This window comes from Pseudorasbora parva, chromosome 2 (genome assembly GCF_024679245.1).
Source record: "Pseudorasbora parva isolate DD20220531a chromosome 2, ASM2467924v1, whole genome shotgun sequence".
NCBI classification, from domain to species: Eukaryota; Metazoa; Chordata; class Actinopteri; order Cypriniformes; family Gobionidae; genus Pseudorasbora; species Pseudorasbora parva.
In genome coordinates this window covers 58,844,705-58,862,900 of record NC_090173.1, presented here as the reverse complement: position 1 = coordinate 58,862,900, position 18,196 = coordinate 58,844,705, and the positions used below count along the sequence as shown (strand labels likewise).

Here is an 18,196-nt window from a genome sequence, read left to right as displayed (position 1 = left end):
GTAATGAAGAAAACAAAAAAGCTAATCGCGGACTGAAAGCAAGATGGCCAGAGCTGAAGGGACGAGTCCACAGATGCTTGAACTCTCTGCCGGGAGAGGCTCAGCCGCGCGAGTCAAACGCTGAGTCTGTGTGAATCATTCTCGGCTGCATATTTTACTAACGTTACATGCTCTAATCGTGCAGGCGGCCACTCGCATTGCTCGTGAACTGGAGCGCATCTCATCCTAATTTAACGAAACTCAGCGTACGCCTCGCAGACATGAAATAGATCTTAAGAAACTTGAAATGTCTTTTAACAATTTAAAACGAAAAGAAATAGGCTACTCTCTGATTACGTAATCCATGATGTGCATTTCTCTCTATAGGCGCGTTCACTACGGAGATGGTGGTCGTCAAATTAATAAACTAAAAATAACCCTGACGCACACTATGGTTAACCGAGTATTAACCGCTAAGGGTCTCGGTTAACGGTTAATGAAAAACTTGAAAACGTGCAGCCCTAATATTTATATATCAGGGCTGTCAAAGTTAACGCGTTAATAACGCGTTAATGCAAAATCGTTTTAACGGCACTACATTTATTAACGCGCGTTAACGCAGCGCACATTTTCTGTTTGATCCGTGGCGCCCATAGTTGGAAAAAGTGAGAGCAGTCAGATGCAAAGAATGCAGCAGCAAACATTAATAGGGAAAGAAAAGGGTTGACATTAATATTACTATTCTAAACCAAAAGTGCAGTTTTTGCCTACAAGCTACCATATTTTCTATTTAACTTTTATTAGACTTCAGGTCTAAGAAAGAAAAGTGCGTTTTTTCACTGAGCACATTCTCTGCAGTCCGAGCGCGATGCAGTGAAGCTCACTCTCGCTCATATCTGAGGTAAATCATTAACACCATCACCACTTACAGCACATTTGTTTCATTGAACTAAATACATTACAGTCGGCTTAAAACGAATACGCAGGTTACTTTTCTGAATAAGTCCGTCTTCTTCACACTTCTTCCAAGTGTATCGCGGCACACATACAAAATACCGGCAGTTCAACAGGGAATGCGGATCTCTTAAGGCCCCGATCACACCGAATGCGTTTTTCAGGTTCAAAAACGCGAGGCGCACTGCACTCCCTTTTTTGGTCTGCGTTTTTTCATTCAAAAAGAGCAGTGCGCTTTAATGTTTCTAGGCAACCCCCGAATCACTGGGGGTACTGTCAGTCAAATCAATGTAACGGTCAACACAACGGAAGGCCCGCCTCTTTATTCATTCGATTGGACAACAGAAAATAAGCGCGATGACGTTGCACGCTTTTCCGCTCAGAGTTGACTTTTTTTCAACTTCATGCGCTCGGAGCGCTCCTTCAAAAGCGCGAGGCACAGCAAGCGGTTTAAACGCGAGGCGCCCAGGGCGCATAAGCAGCGCGCATAACACTCTCTGCCAACCGAAATCTATTCAAAAAGGTGCCTCTCGCTGCAAAAACGCGTTGTGTGTGGTCGGGGCCTAAAGGGGCCAAACCATATTCCTACTCGTGGAAAATGGACCTCCTCCAGGTATGGTGTGGTACTGGTGCGCTCCCAGGTCCGCACGGCAGCTTTCACATTACCAATTTTTCATACGAACTGTGCCCTGTTCAGAATTAAACTGCCAGTGTAAAAAATCCCTTTATTTATATTCGTAAAATTAGAGAAATCAATGCTTATTCCTAATTTTTAAGTTAAGGTTTAAGAGACATGAACAATTTCTTTGATAAACATCTATGACATTTGATACGCGTCTAGTCTTCATGCTGTATTGATTATTATTGAATAAGTATGGTTTCACTAATAATAAATGTACATTTGCATAAAGCATGCATATTTGTCCAAACCCATGTTGATTAGAGTATTAAAAACTTAATTTAAACTTAATTTAAGATGCATTTACAATTGCTAAAAATGTGCGATTAAATTGCGTGAGTTAACTCATGACAATCATGCGATTAATCGCGATTCTGCCTTGTCTGTGTGCAGTTCTGCCTTGTATGGGCTGGGCGATATGGCCCCAAAAATGATCATGATATAATTTTCCATATCAGTCAATATCGATAAATATCACAATAAATGTAAAATCTTTATTTCTTTAAAGTTTAAAGGCATTTTTTGCTCCTGAGTGAAAGATGTAGAAAACAGACAGTTAAAGGACAACTCAGGTGAGAAATGCCCCTAAGGGTAATTAACAGATGGTTACCGAGTAGATCATTCTCTGGGATGCGTTTTCATGAAAATCGAATGTAAAGAGGTTTATCTCTAAAAACAGATTAGCTTATAGCGCTTGTCTATGGGGCACAGGGTAGACACAGGGTAGTAAAATTAAATCGCTAGTTAATACCACTAACAAGGCTCAAAATAGCCTCACACTAATGCCTGGTTCAGACTACAAGATATTTTTGTCTGTTACGATAGTTACTGTGTCAGATTACGCGATTTTTACTCCTAAAATCATGTCGTGTCCTGGACTAGAAACATGTCAGACTACACGTTGCTACTCGACCAATCATCGCTTGTTGTCATGACGTGCGTGATGTCATTGACTTTAAGAACCAAGAGCGTAAACAAGCGATGTCTGAAGCAGCGTGTTTTGGCTGTTTTATGTTTAGAAAAGCGCAAAAATAGAAAGAAAACCCAACAAAAAACATGTTCCTGGCTTGCTGGAAGAGGACATTATGAGCTTTCAATCCTCCAAAGAGAACTTGAGGTAAAATATTGTTCTTTTTATATTAAATATTTAATTATTAGCCAGAAGTAAGAGCTTGCCACCACAACGTATTTGTAAAACATCTTTTAAGCTTACATTCCAGTAACGTTACTCACCGGGTTCCTGAAGGGCTTACGCTATCGTTCGCCAGCATTTTTCTTATTTGGTTGTGGTAGTCAGTCGATGACACATCATACAGGCAGGACTACTGTTGCCACAACTCCATGAACCTTTCCTCCATTTTATAATTCCACCTAAAGTTAGCCGCTCCGTCACCTCTCATGCATTTCGCCGCGTTTGAAAGCGGTGTACAAAAACTGTCTGTGCTCCGGTTGGTCTGCGCCACACGTCACAGAACCCGTCGCGAAGGGCCGCAAAATTTTTTAAACATGCTAGTCTTTCTGTCTTGACGTCGTGAACTATCGCAGACGCGGATTCGGTTGTCGTATACTATGACACACTATACGAGATGAAACAATCGATTCTTGCGTCCCGACGTCCTTTATCGTTTACGAATCCCTACGACACCTTACGTCACAAGATCGTGCCAAATTCGGGCTAATATCGTGTAGTCTGAACCAGGCATAACACAGCAGCATAATGAGGGTCCCTACATGCAAACCGAAGCATTGAGAACTTTGTAAGAGTACAAACAGTTTAATAAGAAGATACTTTATAACTGCATAATGTAATGATAAAAATTTAAATTTCATATATTTTAGATTCATTGCACACCAACTGAAATATTTCAGGTCTTTTATTGTTTTAATACTGATGATTTTGGCATACAGCTCATGAAAACCCAAACAATAAAAACATCAGTGGGTTGATTAGAAGCTCTTCGATTCGTTTTCCTCCAGATTACACTCATAATCCCCATATCAATGACCATTTTAATCTTCAACAAGATTGTGGAATATGATCTAAATCTTCTATAGTATAACATGTCAGAGCGCGAAAAAATCCCTCATGGACAAGAAATGTAAAGAAAATGTAAAGCTAATCAGTCATAGTTCATGCTTTGCTTTAGGCCAAATACAGATTTTGTTAGATAATGTTATCTAGTATAATTAAGTGACATAAATTAATGGTTTTCAAATCAGAAGTAGATTTTAAGTTTAATGTCACACAAGTAATTATAAAAGGCTATTACCGTATTATTTATACTAATTTAAAGTGTCGTAATAACAAAAGTAAGCCAGATCTTCACAGATTCACTTGAAGCAGCATTAGTGTTTGTCTGGTCATGTGATCTCATGTCTGTCCACATGAGGCGACTCGTTCCATGTCAAATATTAGCGCTTTAATTATGACATTCATAAGACATTCAATTCTGTAGAGCTGGAGATTTGAATAAGGAGCAAAAGACTGAGTTCAGCTTTGAGAATGAAACCAACCTGTTTGTTCCTCAGTTTCTTCATCTTTCACTCTCAATGTTTCTTCAATCTTCACGTCTTCGCTCTCCTCTTTAATAAACGCCATCTTTATAATAGTGTCACGTGGATCTCAGTCACTTCTCCAGTTTTCCTGTGTTCGAACTCAAAACTAACACAACAAATTAATTAAAGAATGTTAATAATACAAAATTATAAAGACCCATAAATTATTAGCTATTTAAAGATTTGTAGAAATTGAAATAGAGATAGAAATTGAGCGCTTGGAATCTCTGTCTGTGAAACAATTGATTGTCTGAATTATTTGTCTGCGAATCAATTGATTAAATTGACCATATTGAAAAATAACAGTTCAAAGCTTTGTTTTGAAATCGGCCATCACTATATAAGTCATTTGTTTGTTTTTTGCGCACAAAAACTAGAGCCACTGTAGAAAGACAGACTTCGTAACGACGTCTTTAGTGCCTTTATGGGTCTTGAGAGAGGAAATGACATTGGTGTCAATGAAGGCCTTTCTGAGCCATCGGATTTCAACACTAATATCTTCATCTGTGTCTGAAGATGAACAGAGGTCTTACGGGTGTCCATCGACATTGTCGAGGGTAAGTAATTAATGAGAGAATTGCCATTTTTGAGTGAACTAACCCTTTAACTACATTTTTCAGTTGCTCATTTACTTTTAAAACACTGTAGATTTTCCAGTAGCGAACTACTTTATCTAGAGAATTTCATTTTGTATAAATTGTATCTTCATTTTAATCTGTTTCATCAACCAGTTGCCTGTATTTAATAAATAAGAAGCAAATAGACTATAGAAGGCAATAATTGTGACACAAAGGAGCAGAAGCGATCACCTTCATTGCTCTTGAAGTGGCGCGCGTCTCATAAATAATCCGAAACAGCGCATAGGAAATGTGTTAGACCGCTTAAAATGTCCTTTTTTAAACCATTACAGAACAATTTGAAATGGAAAGAAAGCAAAGCACATTGTTTACGTGAGCAGCTCATGTTTTGTTCAGAAAGCCCAATATCACCTAACTGCGGCCCCATATGGGTGTTATCGTGCTGGTGGGGGTTACCGTTTTCGCAGACTGGAACACGCCCTTCTTCTTCTTCGCCTCTTCTGCTGAACTGTCAACATCCAGATTAATATGTTCAACATTCGCTAGTTAGTTACACGACACTTTCTAAAGCCAAATGGTGTGTTATCTGTGCGCATGTTGAGCTATCCGCATGTCTACGCCGCATCTCTACACCTAAACGATCCATAATCACCGCATGTAATTCGGCGTGTCTATGCCGAAACGAACCATTATGTGTGTGTCCCCACAATGTAAATGGATTTATGTACTAAATTATGTTTTTTTGAAAATGTAAAAACGCAGAATGTTTCTTGTGATGGGTAGGTTTAGGGATCAGGGTTGGGGGTAGGCAATCATTAGTGATTGACATGGCCAAATGAAATGTTTAGAATCGGTTGCAGGGCATTTCTGCTGAACTGGTTTGGGGGGGAAATAACACATATGACATAATTGTCTTGAGAAACTCATCACGATTGTTCGATGAGACGGCCCAATAGGCGTTCTTGTTTCATGAGGGGAACGCCCAAGCCGCAGCTGGACCCTTCTCAGAAAGCAGCGCTTCATCTCTGAATGTGCTGAGTTTAACCTGCATTAGACTAATCCTGAGTCCTGAGCATTTCATTTAAGCTGCATACATTTAGTTCTTTTACTAATGTTAAATTTGTGACCGTTTTGCACGTTGATAGCCAGTTTGAAAGGCTATTTGTTGATTCTGACAGTTTTTGTTATTGAAATTACGAATTCATCCCTAATTCACCCCATTTATGCAAATTCACTTTCTTTTATACATATTAATCTCTGGAAAAAAGTGGCTGGTAAGATGGGGCATCCACCAGCCATTCAAAAGTATGAACTTTTTCATCACAGTATACACACTTTTCGCTCGTAGTATAAGCAGGCGAATTGGGACGCAGCGTGAACTCTTGTTTGAACTGATTCACAATAACTAGAGAAATGAGACCCTTCTCCTGTTACTCATGAGTTTCATTATGTTACTTTACTCACACAACGCTGATAAATGTTAGATAAAGCAAAACAGTGTTGCATTTAATAATATATCATTCATTCTGTATCGCTATAAACACGTTAAACCCTTAAAACACAAACCTTTCTTCAGCAGAATCACAACAGACGCAGGAGCGGCGCGGCCGTATGACGTCACACATCAAGACCAAAATAAAAGTCCCGTTCACTGCGGAGTCTAAAATCACAAAAGTGTAACAGAAAATAGATATTAATAAAAATGAGAAAATATGACAAAATTCAGAGTAATATTGAATTGTAATATTGAAATACATTTAATAACGCAATGGTAAGTTAATAACATAATGAGTTTAAAATATGTTGAATTACTCTTAATCAAGGGACAGTAGGCTACCCAACTTAAATTAGTTTCTATACTAATATACTTCTATACTTTAATTTATATATATTATAAATTAAATTAATGAGGAAATACCATAATTTCAAAAGCAAATAACAGGGTTTCTGTGGGTCCTTAAACTTTTTTTTTTTTTTTTTTTTAATTTAAGGAAATAAAAACTCATAAATAGAATAACAAACTTAAATAAATTATCCTTTTAACAGGCCTTGGATTTGTGGCTGTAAAAACAGATGTGCTGTGGTCTGGAGATATGCAGATATCTGTAGTTTGAGAGAGTAGAGAGACTGAGCAGTTTAGATTCAACTCTCAAACAAAAGCTTCTGTCTACTTTATGATATTTATTGGTTTATGGCTTTAAAATGGGAAAAGTGACTCAAATAAAGTCAATAACTGTTGAAAGATTATGGAGACTTTATATGTCCATATTTTTACATCAAAAAAGGCATTAATATGCATTTCAATACTGACACATATATGAACTCTTAAGTAAAAATTAAAAATGTAAATTAATGTATATCTGGTATAAATGGTTTCTTCACCCAAACAGTTTAGACTTTTAAACAAAGTCCCTCAGTCTTTAGTCTTTCCTAATATTTTCAGCACATCATTGGACAACATGTAAACAACAAAACCAAAGCCACACTAACAAAAACTGAGAGATAAAGGTGAAGATGGAAGAAGGTCCCAGAGGCCTGTTGCATGAAGCTAGCTGAACAAACTAGAGTTGACAAATCCAGATAAATCCAACCTGGTTTAGATCAAGTTCAACCGTTTCTCAAAGCTCGGTTTAAACTTTCTCTGTTAACTCAGGTTTAATCCAGAGTTTGCGATCAACTCTGAAGCGCTTGTACCTGAAAGTGTGACATGTGCGACAAACAGCCAATCACAGCGTCCCTTACATTCACTTCTATTCTGAAGATTGAGAGATCGTTTTGAAAATGATCATGAAATTAAATGTGTTTATAAGGCAGGAATAAACACTGCTGCTGCTGTAGCGACAGTTTGAGAAGCAGATATCAATGATCTGATATCATTGCATGTGAATTGATGTGAATCAACGAAATATGCCGAATAATTATACACAAAGTGCTCAAATTAATACACGTTGTTTAAAATAATCATGAATGCATGTTTTATATTTATATTCATATTTGTCTACTTGTCAATAATATAAAAATTATATAAATATATTCCATTAATTAAAAGTAATTATAATTCGTATAATATAAATAAAACGTTTAAGATGAGCAAGTTTGTCTCGTTTTTTTCACTATAAACTGCAAAATTGGAAAGAGAGATACAGGGGGTGTGGCTTTATTGCGTCTTTACTTGCAGCTGATTGGTCCAGTTTAGGTTTGCGATCTCTAACCCAGATTAAAACCAGCTCCAGAGCAGTGGTGCGTTTCGCAAAAGCATCGTTAGCCAACTATGGTCGCAAGTTCTGTCGTTACCAACGTAGTTCAGCGATTCAGTGTTTCCCGAAACCATAGTTCTAACGAACATTCGCAAACTGCATCGCAAACTTGTGTCGTTGGAACGACAGCTCTCCACCTGTGGTTAGAGGCATAGTTCGTCGTTATTGTGCTGTCGACGTCATTGATTGCGCCGCACCTGGGCTGTGTTCTCTTCAGAGTTATCAACCCTGTGCCCTATTCCTTTAGAAGATTTCACCATCCACTTTGAGTGATTTAAAGTGGTTTAAGTTTCTCACATAATCGACTTTTTATTATTATTACAAATTCTGTTTGAAACTATATAGAAGCTTGGCCTTCGCCATTATTCTCCCTTCGAAGTGCCCTCTAAAAGCATTAATCTTGCCGATTAGAACGCAGCCATTGTTTCGTTTGTGCGAAGAAACAGTGAGTCTGTCAAGTGAGTTATCTTTGTTTATTTTTTATTTTAAAACATTCCAAAATACATGTCTCATATAACAATATTGGCGAAACAGTGTGTTAGAGGTATTCACCTATATAAAATGTTAACACTCAGATTAAAGTATTTTTTATAGTAAATACACTTTAAATTTTAAATGAATGTACCTAAAGCAACACATTTTTTTATAAATAAGTGAGTGATTTTGTTGTTTTTACAGAATTAGAATATAGAAAACCCTCTACAAATGTGTTTGTGTGCGATATATATATATATATATATATATAGAGAGAGAGTCAGTTTCTGTCTCGGAGCCCCCCGCTTCGACGCAGACCGCCAGACTGCCAAAACCAATGCTGACGCGGAGCTTATCCGCGTGCCGCAAAAGGCTTCTCAGGCTATGAGGCACTTCCTACCCAAGCGCTCCAGCTCTTCTTCAGACGCCCTCAAGGTAGACCGCCACCTTCTCAACCCGCTATTTCGGCTGCGCCACCTTCTCGGCCTCGCTCCTCTTCTGGAACGCGCCAACGCTCCCACTCCACGAACCGCAGCAGGCAGCCTGAACGCCGGGGACCTCGACTCAAGCTTGTGTTGAACCCCGAGCCCCCAAAGCCGTCCTAGCCTCAAGGAGAAAGAGGGGATGGTCAGGTCTCGCCTCGGCCGGACCCCCATCTCTCCCTCCCAGTCTCCCAGTTCCCTGCACTCAGATGACTGCCGACCTCAATTTCGCAGCCAACGAGCCCATTGTCAAACGCACTCGCCTGCACACAAACGCCGTTATCACGGCGACCCAAATAAATCTCAAAAAGAGCTTTTTCTCTGTAGTAAATGTGCCCACTTTTCAGTCTGCACTCCTACACTCATATACCCCTCCCACCCATGCTATAAATGTCCCGGCGCCCACTCCACAGTGCAAGCCGCCACACATAAGCATTACCCCCTCTATGTCACAAGCACAAAATGGCAGCGCTACCGAGTTCCCTCTAGTAGGCGACCATCATCCGCGCTGGCTCCAGCCACTATCGCTTCGGGCTCAGGCCTGGCAAGCCATGCCCGGTGTATCAAATTGGGTTGTGAACATGGTGAAAAGGGGCTACTCGCTACAGTTCGCTCGCAGGCCCCCGCGCTTTCGCGCCGTGGTCCAAACCTCAGTGAAAAGCAGCGTCAGTCACGTGCTTTGCACCGAGATTTCGAAACTGTTAGAGAAGGGTGCGGTGGAGCCTGTTCCCCCATCCCGAAGCGAGTCGGGATTCTACAGCCGATACTTTCTCGTTCCGAAGAAGGACGGAAGGCTCAGGCCCATCCTAGATCTAAGGCATTTGAACAAATCTCTAATGTCTCGCTCTTTCAAAATGCTGACGGTGAAACAGATCCTCGCGCACATTCGCCCCAGGGACTGGTTTTTCACGATAGATCTGAAAGATGCGTACTTTCACGTTCAGGTACCCCACCACCACAGGCCATTCTTGAGATTCGCCTTCGAGGGGCAGGCTTATCAGTACACGGTCCTGCCATTCGGGACCCGCACGTTTATGAAATGTATGGACGCGGCATTAGCCCCGCTCAGGCTGAAAGAGATGCGGGTGCTCAACTACCTCGACGACTGGCTAGTGATAGCCCAGTCTCGAGCACAACTACTAACACACAGATCCTGGCTCCTCAACCACTTAGACTGTTTGGGTCTCAGGATCAATATCGCCAAGAGCTCGCTGTCCCCCACTCAAAAGATATCTTTTCTGGGCATAATTTTAGACTCGAGACTCATGAACGCGTGGCTAACAACACAGCGCGCGCTATCCGTCCAGAACATGGCGGCTTCTTTCAAAGCCGAGACTCGTGTTCCCCTGAAACATTTTCAGAGGATGCTCGGCCTTATGGCCTCGGCATTGTCAGTGCTCAGGCTGGGACTGTTACACATGCGTCCCCTCCAGCGTTGGCTACACGCCCGTGTCCCTCCTTACGCATGGAAATGGGGCCGTCTTCCCGTCAAAGTGAACCACAGCGGTGTGAAAGCTTTGGCTCCTTGGACGGGGACAGAGTGGTATCGGAGGGGCGTGGTTATGGGCACGGTTACGAAGTTGAAAGTGGTCTCGACAGATGCCTCCACTCGAGGGTGGGGAGCCCTACACGAGGACAAGCCGATCTCTGGCCTGTGGACAGAAACAGAGAAACGGCTGCACATAAACTGTCTAGAGATGAAACCGGTCGCCTTATCGCTGAGAGCTTTCCTTCCACATATAAAGAACCACCACGTCTTGGTTCGTACAGACAACATGTCGGTGGTAGCGTATATAAATCGCCAGGGCGGCCTGAGATTCACCGCATGGCAAAGCATCTCCTTTTATGGGCAGAGCACAACCTGAGCTCCCTGAGGCCGGCTCACGTGCCAGGTATTCTGAATCTGGGTCCAGATATGTTATCCAGGGGACCCATTCCCCCAGGGGAATGGTCTCTTCACCCGCAAATGCTGCCGCAAACCATCAAGAAAATCAGGGAGACAGCATCCACGGTGCTTTTGATAGCCCCGCTCTGGAGGAACCGAACGTGGTTCTCCGATCTGATCCAGCTGTCAGACACAGCCCCATGGCCCATTCCGCTGAGGAAAGACCTCCTCACGCAGGCGAAGGGGAAGATCTGGCATCCCAGTCCCGAACTATGGGCCCTCCACATATGGCCCATCAACTGGTATCGGGAAACCTCTCTGACAGAGTTATGAACACTATTGCGGAAGCTAGAGCCCCCGCGACCAGGCGGCTCTATACTCTGAAGTGGTCTGTGTTTTCTAACTGGTGTGCCGTCCGAAATATCGACGCACGCTCAAGCGAAACAGCAGAAGTGCTCGCTTTTCTCCAAGAGCTACTGGACGCGGGCCGTTCCCCCTCCACGCTCAAAGTTTATGTCGCCGCCATAGCAGCTAACCACGCTCAGATCGCGGGACATTCACTAGGGAAAAGTGAGCTCATTGTACGTTTTCTTAAAGGGGCTAGGAGATTGAACCCCCCTCGCCCTCCCTCGGTCCCTATTTGGGACCTCGCGGTGGTTTTAGACGGTATGAAGGGTCCCCCCTTCGAGCCACTCTAGACCGCGATCATAAAGCTTTTATAACTCAAAACCGCGTTTCTGCTGGCTCTGGCCTTAGTTAAACGTGTGAGTGACCTACACGCACTCTCAGTGAGCCCGTCCTGTCTCGAGTTCGGGCTCAAAAACTCCAAAGTTGTTCTCAAACCGAGACATGGTTTTATACCCAAAGTGCTTTCTACCCCTTTTAGAGCACAGGTTATTACTCTGCTTCCATTACCCGCGTCTCAGGGTGAACAGGACGCGAACCTACTCTGCCCGGTCAGAGCTTAGAGACCCTCCCCCTTCAGGCAGTCGGACCAGCTCTTTGTCTGCTTTGGCGGCTGCACTAAAGGTTGTGCTGTCACGAAGCAAAGACTCTCACACTGGATAGTGGACGCGATCTCGCTGGCATACGAGTCTAAAAACCTGACTTGCCCTATAGGCGTTAAAGCCCACTCCACTAGAGGCATGGCCTCATCTTGGGCTTGGTCGTGTGGCATTCCTTTGGAAGATATCTGTGCGGCGGCAGGCTGGGCCTTTCCGTCCACTTTTATCAGATTCTACAAATTGGAGGTTCCAGCTCTACAAGCAGGGCTTCTCTCCATCTAGGCTCTATCTTGACCCTGGCAAACAGATTGCCTTACGTTTTGGCCTGTACTCATTAGTCCTTAAGCACCATTCATTCATCATAAGATCCGACTATGTCCGATCAGCTGTTCAAACGAACCGATTCTTCCGGTTCTTCATTCACCTTATAAGCCGCCTCTGTCTCTCGGGGGGTTATTGACATGTGCTTTGGGTATACTGGGTCAGTCAGCACACACGGCGCTTTACATTGTGTTCCCCATATGTAATAGGAGGAACCTCTCTCGAAAGGGAACGTACTTGGTTACTTTCGTAACCTCGGTCCCTGAGAGAGAGGAACGAGTATTACGTTCCGTGCCGTGTTTATGCTTCTCAGGTATCGCTTCAGTCGATCTTAAAACCTGACACCTACGGCGAATCAGGGTTTTATATAGCCTCCTGTATGCAAATATAAGCACCTTTTACAGTGGGCTTTCTGGAACGCCCCCCATTGGTTTGTTCCTCTCAGCCGCCTCACCATAGGTTCCTGCAGTTTTCTCTTCATATTCTCGAGAAAAGGAGTTTTCCCCATACGTAATACTCGTTCCTCTCTCTCAGGGAACCGGGGTTATGAAAGTAACCGAGTACGATTTTGTTAAAAACAAATATCTGGAAGTCTTCACATAGAGCATCTGAGGCAACAGACAATTTAGCAGATGTGTTTAAAACAGAATGAATGATCGAAAACAAGATCTTAGGGTTGGAGTGATTGGATTCAATTAAAGGGGGGGTGAAATGCTGTTTCATGCATACTGAACTTTTTACACCTTTAAAGACTTGGATTCCCATCCTAAACATAGACAAAGTTTCAAAAACTAATGTTGGACGTTTGATGGAGTATTTCTGTGTTAAAAATACTCCTTCCGGTTTCTCACAAGTTTCGGCGAGTTTTTTTCGAGTATGGGTCTATTTGACGTTAAATAGAGCGGAAGGTCCTTGTATGGGCCGTATGGGCTCTTCTCCCGGTAGGGTGCGCGCGCGTCACTAGAGGGAGAGAGAGGAAATGCACGCTGTAAACAGTCTCTCAGCTGCAGATCCGCGCCGTGCTCCACTTTATTCCTATGGGTGACGTCGATCGACTTCAACGCTTCAGCACAGCATTCCGGGAAGGCAGCGCTGCATTTGAACCGATTTGAACGCAGAAATGACGGGAAGCTTCAAGGCATCGCTTCAGTCGCGTCGCAAACTGGATTTCCACGGTCACTGCTGTCACAGGACTTCACCAAATCATACCAAAGAAGTGTGTTTTTGACAGAGCGGTCCTGCTTTGGAAGATGCCGGTGAGTAAATCAACTTCAAATGTCTCTGCTATTGGCTACCGTCGCATGAGTAAACATCAGTAAACGATACGATCGCGTGCTTTGTCATTCAAATGCGCTAACGGTTACTCCATTGTTGTTCTGTATAACCTTACACTATTCTGACTCTGACGTGCAAAACCGTTTTGCTTGCTACCTCTAAGGTCTAGTCACATACAATAGTCCATAAACCGAATCATGTCCTCATAAACTGCACACAAAGGCCCCTAAATACAGTACATACCACAGAGATGGACATCCTGATGTTGCCGTTTCTCCTGTTCAATTTATTTCAGCCTCAGATTTGATTGTGGATCATTATCTGTATTAGCTGAGATAGATGGGTTTCTCCACGCTTGAGGACGTCACCGCTTTGCGCGCTCATCATTCTTTAGCTCCGCCCACACGAGACGCCTCCAAGCGCTCGGTTTTTTCCGGAAAGACTCGGTACAGCCCATATTTCTTTTATAAATATGATAAAACTAAAGACTTTTCGGAGATATGAAGGATGCAATACTACTCTATAGGTACTCAATATTGACATGAGATTGACTGAAACTGAGTGTTTCACCCCCCCTTTAAGTTTGAGAAGTATGGGGCTTTAGCTGATTTAGCAGTGATCTGGTATGCTGTAAGTGAGTCTTTGAAAATGCGGAAGGAAGACACTTTGCCTGTCCCGTTTCCATTTGCGTTCAACCTTTCTACATATTTGTCTTTGGAGACGAGTGTCAGAATTTTGCCACATATCTGATTTTGGTTTGGGTTTGTGAGGCTTAAGAGGAGCAGTCACGATTGCTACTTTAAGCCATGCAGAATTTAAAAGGCTAAAGCCCCGTTTCCACCAAAATTACCCTGAACAATTTGTACCAGGAACTTTTTTACAGGAACTTTTCTCCCCCCCAGACCTGCAGCTGTCTGCGTTTCGACCGCGATAAAGTTCCGAGAAGATTAGGCAAATTAGTCCGGTGATGTAGGACTGCACGCGACTGCTCCTCCAAGCCAGTGACGGACAAGGGCTGTCACTTTTTATTCGATATTCGAATATGCATTCGAAGATGACGTGAAATATCGAACTATAAATAAACTATCCGGTTTTTAAAGTGCCATGTAGCGCAATTTTTTTTTTTTTTACTGTCGGTGCGTTTACATGGAGCACTGTAATCAGTTTAAAAGTCCAACCTGAAGGAAAATGCTCCATATAAACACCTCAATCGTAATAAAAATGCCCAAACTGAATGAAATTGTAATCGTTTTGAGATGGGTGGATAAATCTTTTCATGAATCGATCAAACGCAACATTTCACCATGTAAATGACCTGACCGGATTACTTTTGAGTGTGCGTCCTTATGTGACAACAGCGCACGCCCCACTGAAGAGCACACGTCGCGCTCATGCACCAAGCATGACAAGAGAGGAAAATACATTTTTCTGAGGGATAATCTTTTTATTTCATAAGAAGTTATGAAGATAATGTTGGCATAATGACACTGTCCCTAAGCCTATGTAAGCAAACAATCAACTTCTTCAACTGTGCCTGACATTAGAATTAATTTTTTCTGAGATGATTATTACTTTACAACAAATGAATAGCTTTTATAAAACCGTAAAGTCCTGGTGGCCGTTGAGAGTTGCTATGGCATCCGTAAACACATTCAGCTGCTGGAGATGACGGCGTTGTAGATAATTGAATATATTCGAATGCCTTGCTTGATATTTGATATCCGTTCGAATTAGATTTTTTTCAAAAATGACAGCCCTAGCGGACAGTAATCATTTTTGTGTGTACCGATTGAAAGATTTGGTGGATTTAGTTATTATAAGCTATTTATTTGTTTAAATAATCATCTCAGAAAAAATAATAATTCTTCTGTCAGGCGCAGTTAAAGTAAAAAAACTGCCTGGGGCAATATACGCTGTGTCATTACTCCAACATTATCTTCATAACTTACGAAATAAAAAGTTAACCCCTCAGAAAAATTAACTTTCCTCTCTTGTCAACATGAGCGCAGCGTGTAAGACTTTTAAAAATGCCGAGTTGAACCTAAATGCTGCGTCAGCTCAACCAATCAGCATGTTCAGCGCCCAAGTCCCGCCCTCGAAAGTTCCTGAACTTTGAAAAAGTACTACCCCGCGAGCAGGGCCGTTTGGAGGGGGAAATATTTACCCGGAACTTCATTTATACCCTGGTTCCTGCGGTCTAAACACACGAAGTACCACCCAAAGTTCCTAGTTCCTGGGTAAAGTTCCTGTGGTGGAAACGGGGCTTAAGATGCTGATCTGCATCCAGGTCAGATAAAGGTTGGTCCAAGTGCCAGTGAGAGCATAGCTCAGTAAAGCACAGGTCGAAGTTGGTGTTGAACTGAGGAGAATAGAACCGCGACATAACAGGATCAGTAGTAGGTTGAGAAAGCTCCAGAAGAGACGGTGAGAATAAAATAGGCTTGTGATCAGAGAGAGGAAAATCAGAGATGACAATATCAGTGACATCAATCCCATAAGATAACACAAGGTCCAGTGTGTGGCCCTGAGTGTGGGTAGAGTTATTGACCCACTGCATTAGGTTAAAAGCATCTATTAAGTCAAGAAACTCCTGCGACAGGGAGTTTGAATGACAGCAGACATGAATATTGAAGTCGCCCATCAAAAGGAAGCGTTCATAATTTGTGGCAATGTTGCCAATGAACTCAGTGAATTGCAAAACATTGTGGTCAAATATCAAACATATTAAACAACGTGTGTGGTGATTATATCTTTGAAATTTTCAAGTTCATTATTTGATTGTTCTATTTGACTGTAGTTTTACAGTACCTAACAGATTGTTGTATAATATTTGATATATGTTGTTATTAAAAGTGTTTTGTATGATTAATGTTCTGAAATGCTTATTTTTCTATTAATAGTTCATTTGTTTTTACAGTTTTACATTTAATTTTGTGTTAAAACCAGAAAAATGCTACATAAACAGAATGTGTACTAAAGGGGGATTCAGAAATCCACTGCCGCTTCAATATACTTGCAAACCCGATTCCAAAAAAGTTGGGGCAATGTACAAAATATTGAATAAAAACAGAATGCAATGATGTGGAAGTTTCAAATGTAAATATTTTATTAAAAATACAGCATAGATTTCAAATCAAATGTTTAAACTGAAAAAATGTATATAATTTTAAAGGGAAAATAAAATGATTTTAAATTTCATGGCATCAACACATCTCAAAAAAGTTTTAGACAAGGCTATAGAGAAGGCTATATTAGACATTTTACACTGCATAGCATCCCCTCTTCTTTTTATAACGTCTCCTCAGTCACCAGACGTTTACAGACTTTAAGGAATATGAATGTTGTCCCATTCTTGTCTAATACAGGCTTCTAGATGCTCAAATGTCTTAAATCTTCTCTGTCACATCTTCCTCTTTATAATGCACCAAATGTTTTCTATGGGTGAAAGATCTTGACTGCAGGCTGGCCATATCAGTACCCGGATCATTCTCAGTCGCGTTGTTGTAATTGATGCAGGATGTGGTCTGGCATTGTCATGTTGGAAAATGCAAAGTCTTCCCTGAAAGAGATGACATCTGGATGGGAGCATATGTTGTTCTAAAACTTGGATATACCTTTCAGCATTGATGGTGCCTTTCCAGATGTGAAAGCTGCCCATACCACACGCACTAATGCAACCCCTTACCATCAGAGATGCAGCTCCTGAACTGAGCGCTGAGAACAACTTGAGAACAAAAAAACGAAGTATAGGTTTGGCTTAAAGGGGTGGTGAAATGCTGTTTCATGCATACTGAGCTTTTTACACTGTTAAACACTTGGATTCCCATCCTAAACATAGTCAAAGTTTCAAAAACTAATGTTGGACGTTTGATAGAGTATTTCTGTGTCAAAAATACTCCTTCCGGTTTCTCACAAGTTTCGGGGAGTTTTTTTGGAGTATGGGTCTACTTGACGTTAAAAGAACGGAAGGTCCTTGTATGGGCCGTACGGGCTCTTCTCCCGGTAGGGTGCGCGCGCGCGCGTCACTAGCGCGAGAGAGGAAATGCACGCTGTAAACAGTCTCTCAGCTGCAGATCCAGTCGTCTGTGAACACTAATGTAGGTTATAATCCGCGCTGCGCTCCACTTCATTCCTCCACTTGGACATTAAGGCGACTTCAACGCTTCAGCACAGCATTCCGGGAAGGCAGAGCTGCATTTGAACCGATTTGAATGCAGAAATGCTTCAGTCGCATCGCAAAGTGGATCTCCACACTCCAAGAAGTGTGTTTTTGACGGAGCCGTCCCAGCGATAAAGGTTCGGTCTTGGAAGCAGCCGGTAAGTAAAACTGCTTCAAATGTCTGTGCTGTTGCTTATCGTCACGTATGTAAACATCAGTAAACGACACGATCGCGTGCTTCGTCATTCAAATGCACTAACGGACTTCATTGCTGTTCTATGTAACTTATAACGTTACACTACTCTGACGTGCAAAACCGTTTTGCTTGCTACTAAGGTTTGGTCGCATACAATAGTCCATAAACCGAATCATGTCATGTTGACAGGCCTCTAAATACAGTACTTACCACAGAGACGGACGTCCTGCTGTTGCTGTTTCTATTTCAGCCTCCGAATTAGATTCTGGATCATATCTATTAGCTGAGATGGGTTTCTCCACGCTTGAGGACGTCACCGCTTTGCGCATATGTCATTCTTTAGCTCCGCCCACATGATACGCCTCCGGGCGCTCGGTTTTTTCCGGAAAGACTCGGT

The 18,196-nt window shown here is 42.1% G+C and overlaps 2 protein-coding genes across 3 annotated transcripts in view; both read right to left on the bottom strand.

The window, feature by feature from the left end:
- The window catches only part of LOC137047472 (zinc finger protein 814-like), a 108,806-nt gene extending 102,412 nt beyond the window's left edge, over positions 1 to 6,394 (bottom strand). Inside the window, exons 1-2 of one of the 2 annotated variants that reach the window (XM_067425160.1) lie at positions 6,313 to 6,394; positions 5,203 to 5,254 (exon numbers count right to left, since the gene is read on the bottom strand). The gene's annotated coding sequence lies outside the window, so the exon portion shown is untranslated. Of the gene's footprint in view, positions 1 to 5,202; positions 5,363 to 6,312 lie in introns of those variants that run through there. The other variant, XM_067425149.1, reaches the window with a different exon arrangement.
- LOC137047793 (zinc finger protein 850-like) overlaps positions 1 to 18,196 on the bottom strand; it is a 77,707-nt gene that overhangs the window by 4,396 nt on the left and 55,115 nt on the right. The window contains exon 5 of the mRNA XM_067425675.1: positions 11,760 to 11,765. Coding sequence (XP_067281776.1) covers positions 11,760 to 11,765 — 6 coding nt within the window. The remainder of the gene's footprint in view (positions 1 to 11,759; positions 11,766 to 18,196) is intronic.